At 55.0% G+C, this 5,567-nt stretch overlaps 1 protein-coding gene across 1 annotated transcript; it reads right to left on the bottom strand.

Moving 5' to 3' along the window:
• Positions 1-1,601: 1,601 nt before the first annotated feature.
• On the bottom strand, positions 1,602-5,360 carry Irx5 (iroquois homeobox 5). The gene is made up of 3 exons (XM_021170699.1): positions 4,679-5,360; positions 3,174-3,579; positions 1,602-3,022 (listed from the first exon to the last, which is right to left on the bottom strand). The coding sequence occupies exons 1-3, from the start codon at positions 4,922-4,924 to the stop codon at positions 2,220-2,222; spliced, it is 1,455 nt and encodes a 484-aa protein (XP_021026358.1). The 5' UTR covers positions 4,925-5,360; the 3' UTR covers positions 1,602-2,219.
• Between the last annotated feature and the right edge of the window lie 207 nt (positions 5,361-5,567).

Genomic DNA, 5,567 nt, shown 5'->3' with positions numbered 1-5,567 from the left:
GGCAGGGCAAGTCATCTCTGGAATGCAATTGTTAAAAAAAATCATTTATAATTAAAGGGACAAAATAAAATACGATCGTTTCATGTATGTTTAATCGCTCACACTACCAGCTTTAGAACCATTTCCCTGTGAGAATTTTCTAAGTTAAACTCAGATTTAAAAAAAAAGCTCCTTAAAGCCTCTGGTTAACAACACAGCTTTCAAACTTGTTTCAATTCGAATAAACAAAATGAATCCTGTTGCAGGTTTAAAAAAAAAAAAAGCTAAGAAAAGCAGCAACAAGAGCGGTGTAAGTTTGGGGTGTGCTTTAAAACCCGAGTAGGGCAAAAGTAAGGAAGAGAAATGCAAATATGTACATTATGCTTTAGCCTAATTATGCTGCCGTTGTGTGCAAACAGTTCTGTCCCTACAGTCAGTCAAATTAATTCCTTTCGCTGGGGTATTTTTTTTCCTGTATCGCACCTCCCCCCATAACCACAAAAAAATTTCCCGTGAAGTAAAAGGGTTGGCGACTTCATATCTCAGGTGCAAAATGGAGACGCAAGCAGGGTAACTAAGCCAGAACTCAGGGGTTGGTGGGTGGAGGCGCTGGGTACTGTCCCTTGGTCATTTAGAACTGAGATGAATCTACGTTTGCATCGAGCTGAAATAAAGCGGACTAGAACGAGAAAGAAAAAAAAAGAGGAAGAAAAAGAATAAACCCTCAAAAACACTTTTGTAGCAATCGGAGCTGGGAAAAGTGCTAAAGCGACGACAAGCCTCATCAAGTCCACAATGGCCTCTTTATCTACGCAAATGGCCTGGAGCTTTTGAAGCCACTTATCCAAAACGGGGCCCATGGGGGAGGGGCCTCCGACTCCCTTTGGGGACTCCATTCACTGCCCCTAGTGACTATGATGCTCCCTCCACCTCCCACCCTCCTTCTGCCCACTCTCAGATCTCCGACTCTGCAAAATACAGGCTGGAAATTCAGGACAAGTGTGACACCTACCTGTGAAAGGGGGGAACCGTCGCGTTGCGGGTTTGCGGTCCCTGCTGGGAGGCTGCGCCTCCATCCACAAGGCCGCAGGCCACCCTCACGGTCGGGGATGGCACAGTCACTGATTTAATCAAATCCAAAGAAGAGATCAATGCCCAATTTTGAAGGGGTAGAGGAGATGCTGACTTGGGGAAGCCTTCCCACTTGGCATCCCCTAACGCTCCTTGCCCGCATTAGCTAACAGCACCTTTGAAATAGTAATAAGGGCTAAATCCGGCATAAAATCGAACTCATTAGCAAAGTTCACCAGCTGATTGCTTTGCATAAAACACGACACTGATTGGAAGTAATTAGGTTAAGCGATGGCTCTCGGGTGGTGCGCGACTCTGCCTTGGTTTGTCATCTTTTTCTCCCTTCTGGAACACACTTGGGTCTCTTCTCCCTCCTCCAGGGTCCAATTTCCCCCTCTAGCACACGGCAAGGATGATCCAAATCCAGGGTCCCAGACTGGGCCACTTGCTCCCCCAGGGTTTGTGGCTTAATTACCGTCCCCCTCCCCCGCCCCACAAACTGTCTGTGGCTGCATCTTTCACTCCATTTTGAAAAAAGTTACAATTGCACCTTTTGACCAAGGCAATTGACAATTTATTGAGGCTTCTGAGAAGTAATGAGTGGCTCTAGTTATGTTAAAATCTCCTTTAATTAAATATTTTGCATTTTACAAAGACCACTGCAGTTTCTCTTACTTTTTTTTTTAAATCTAAGCGTATAACCTGCTTCCTTTCTGTAATAATATTTTAGCTCATACCCAGGAAAAAATCAATAGGTGTAAAAAATTAAATTAAACTTGTATTTTAAACTATGAAACAGTTTTGGGGGAACACAAATGTATATATTTATATTACAAAAACATTAAATGCCTGTACAGGTGTCTTGATTTCATAATTTACTTCAAAGATACTGAATTATCAATTTAAATACAAAAATGCTACATTAAATATACAGAATAAGATTTAATACAAATCCTCTTAAGTTTTTTTTTTCTTTTCAGTTGGCTAAAACAATTTTTTCGAGTGTGGAGATGTATACATTTTTATGCCATCCATCTCCATAAACTATAAACTTCTGAATAAGAGGGGTAGGTTTTTTTTTTTTTCTTTCTCTCTCTTGGTGATGGAAAAATAACTGCCAAGGCCATGGTTTTAATAAATTAGGAAAGTCCGGGGATACCGCACCAGAGTTAAATGTCGGACATACCTTTCTTCAATTCATAGGGGGAGTCTTTGCACAGGTCTAGCTGAGACTGGCTCCGCAACATTTTCGGGTCTTTAGCCAAAACGTCCGCACGATTCAACACCGTCTGGTTTAATCCATTGAAATGAGAGCCAGGACCCGCTGTAGGGCCTGGCCCCGGCCCTGGGTGGCCGTGAAGATGTCCGAAGGAGCCATAGTTCGTGTAGCCCGGATAGAAGGGCGCCGTGTAATAGAGAGGCCGGGACAGCACCGTCCCGCCCGGAAAGGGACACTGCGCGGAGGGTGAGCGAGCGGGCGCTGGGGCAGGAGACGCGCGGCTGCCTCCAAGCGTTTGCCCGCCTATGGGCCCTGGGCACGGTGGGCATGGAGAGCCCTCGCTCCCTCCGCCCCCGTCCTTGACCTTGTCCGAGGATGTGGCGATCTCTGCCAGAGACCACAGTTTGGGCTTGGCTAGCACGGCCGGAGGCGGTGGCGGAGGTGGCGGTGGCGAGTGGATGACCGAGGATCCGCCCGAGCCGGGGGGCAGCTCTCCAGCTGATGGGTGCGGGCCGGGGGCCGGCACACTCGCGGGGTAGTGAGGACCCGCGTCTTCCGCCAGACGAGCGGTTGCGGGCCCAGCCGGGGAGGGCTCGCCCGCGCGCGGGGGCCTGGGCAGCTCATCGTGGCGGCCTTCGGAGGGCGACTCCTTAAAATCCGAGTCGCTGAGGCTGCCTTCCGTCTCCTTGCCGGCGGGGCTGAGCGGCCCCTGCAGCCGTTCGCAGCCCGCAGTCGCCTTCTGCTCTGCTCCTCCTGTGGGCGAAACCCAGGCTGTCAGAGGCGTGGAGGCCACGCGGCCCGGCCCGGGTTCCTGCCAGCAGAGGCAGGGACCCGTGCGCGCCCCCTCCAGGCCCCCTTTGCCTTTCGAGTCCCGCTCAACACACCCTTTCCCGCATCCACCAACCTGATTCGGGGCCCTCGATGTCGCCCTTGTCCTCGGGCTTCTGTGGCTCGTCCTCGTCGTTCTTCTCCAGATCGATGTTCTCCTCCTCCTCCTCGTCCTCGCTGCGGTTCCGTGGCGTCCACGTCATCTTGTTCTCTTTCTTGAGGCGCCGGCGCGCGTTGGCGAACCAGGTGGACACCTGGGTGAGGGTCATCTTGGTGATAATGGCCAGCATGATCTTCTCGCCCTTGGTGGGGTACGGGTTCTTGCGGTGCTCGTTGAGCCAGGCCTTGAGAGTGGCTGTAGCGTCCCGAGTGGCGTTCTTCCGGTACGCGGGGTCCCCATAAGGATAGGACCCCAGAGGTGCTGCATAAGGGTGATATCCCAAGGAACCTGCCATACCGGGAGTGTGGTCGTAGGGAGAGCCCTGTGAGGGACAGGCAGAGGTTAGGTGAGTGAGGGTGTGGGCTACATAGCCATCCAAAAGACTGAAACCCACTTTCCCTCTGCCCCTGGTTTTGAGTGCCAGCGCGGGCCCGCACTCCAGCTTCCCCTGAGGCAGACAGAGCTGGCTCGTTTAAACACAAGAGTGACCACCTTCCCCCTCCTCAGAAGGCAGCAGGGCCCCCCAATTCTGATTCTGGCCCTTCGGGACCCCTGAGGCTGTTCAGAGCTTAGCACACCACCTTGGAGGCCACCATCTGCTGGGGGACCTCGGTGCCCAGGTCTCAGATCTGGCCTCTGCGGAAGGGCCCATGGTTCTCTTAGAGGCCTGAGCAGTCTCAGCAGCAACCCAGAGCGCTGCTCCAGAGCGGCCGCATGTTGGGCGCAAGGGGTACAACAAGGGAAGGAAAGGCTCTTTCTTTAATCTTCAAAGAAACGCGATAGACAAGCTGAGCCTTAGCTTGCACACCGACGGTCTAAAAATGCTATCCCTAACCGAAGCCGTTGCGCTTTTCCAGAAAGCACACCCCGCCGTAAAAACCCGGATACACCGCACCTCGCTGGCCGTTTTAGAAATTTAATACTTCCAAATCGGATTGCGAAGATAGGATTACGGATTTGCAACATTTGGGGGGATTAATTAAAGGCTAGGCCAAACACATTTACATAGATTTAGCACACTACTACTGTTTGGAATTCCGGTCGGCTTCTTTTGAACTACTTTTCCAACATGGCAAAACCAAAAGAAAGAGGAGGAAGAAGAAATGTGCGGGTTGTTCCAGAGCTTTGAGCCAAATGCCGTCCTTTATAGTAAAGACCAATCAATCCCCCACTCCCTGCGCCCCAAAGCCTTCCCTTCAGCTCGGCGATCCCAGCAAGACGCGGCTTTCGCCAGAGCCACTTAGGAGCCCGCGGCTCGAGTGAAGCTGAACAAGACAATTGCTCAAGTTTGCAAGGGCCGCGGAGCTTGGCGGGTGAGGGGGCGCCTAGGCCCGTGTCCACCGCAGCCGGGCTCTGCAGGCCTGGCCCAGGCTGCCCGCTCGCTCGCCCGCCCGCCCGCCTCGGACCCAGCTCACACTCACCACGTAAGAGAAGGCAGCAGCGGCCGCAGCCGCGGGGTCGGCGCCGTACTGGAGGTGCGAGTTGTAGCCGGGCGAGGGAGCCGTGAAGGCAGTGGAGCCAGCGTAGGGCGAGAACGCGGAGCCCGAAGAAGAGCGGCCGAGCTCATCCGTGCGGGGCCCCGAAATGACGCTGGTGCTGTATGCGGGACACGAGTAGAGCGCCAGCGAGGCGGACGGCTGGTACAAGTAGCCCTGCGGGTAGGACATGGCCACACACGGGCATGGGGCGCGCCGCGCCGCGGCGGCCAACGAGCCGGGCGGCGCCCTGCGAGGGCGAGCGAGCGGGCACCTGGCTTCTGGCTGCCCCGGGCCGCAGCTCTTCGAGCCCCGGCTCCCGGGCTCCGGCCCGCGGCGCCTCCTGGTTGGCTTCCCGCGCGCCTCTGGCTGCGACCGCCGCGCCCGCTCCTCTGCGCGCCCCGCTTGCCCGGGCTAGGCTTTCTCTCCCCCCACCCCCCCTCCCTCGCTCTTTGCACCGGGGGGCTCTGCTTTTGGCTTTGCAAAGGTCCTGCCAAGATGCTAAGTTGGAAATTGAGGATTCTGACGCCTTGTGCGCGCGCGAAGCTCCTCCTTCCCGGGGTGTAGTCGGTGGGGGGACTGGCAGGAGCCTCTGGCCGGCGGCAGCCAACCCGGCCGCCAGGCGCGTCTCGCCCTCTCCCTGTTCCTCCCCGGCTCCTCTCCCGCTCACTGGCGCTCCCCTCGCCCCTCCCTAGCGCCCGCCTCTCCTCCGCCACCCCCCTCTCCTCCTCTGCCTGGCCTCCCCCTCCTCCCTCCTGACTCTTCCTCTCCTCTCTTTCTCAGACTCTCGAGCGCCGGCCCCAGGATGACAATCACATCCCAAGCGCGCCGATCG

This window comes from Mus caroli, chromosome 8 (genome assembly GCF_900094665.2).
Source record: "Mus caroli chromosome 8, CAROLI_EIJ_v1.1, whole genome shotgun sequence".
In the NCBI taxonomy this organism is placed as follows: domain Eukaryota; kingdom Metazoa; phylum Chordata; class Mammalia; order Rodentia; family Muridae; genus Mus; species Mus caroli.
This window is presented reverse-complemented; position numbering and strand designations above follow the sequence as displayed.

What these genes read in the sequence shown, in the direction of transcription:
- Irx5 (XM_021170699.1), bottom strand. Translation starts at nt 4,924, where the DNA reads ATGTCCTACCCGCAGGGCTACTTGTACCAGCCGTCCGCCTCGCTGGCG. An exon ending in CTGCTGCCTTCTCTTACGTG is followed by an intron (nt 3,580 to 4,678) that starts GTGAGTGTGAGC and finishes TGTCCCTCACAG; the next exon opens with GGCTCTCCCTACGACCACAC. An exon ending in CATCGAGGGCCCCGAATCAG is followed by an intron (nt 3,023 to 3,173) that starts GTTGGTGGATGC and finishes TTTCGCCCACAG; the next exon opens with GAGGAGCAGAGCAGAAGGCG.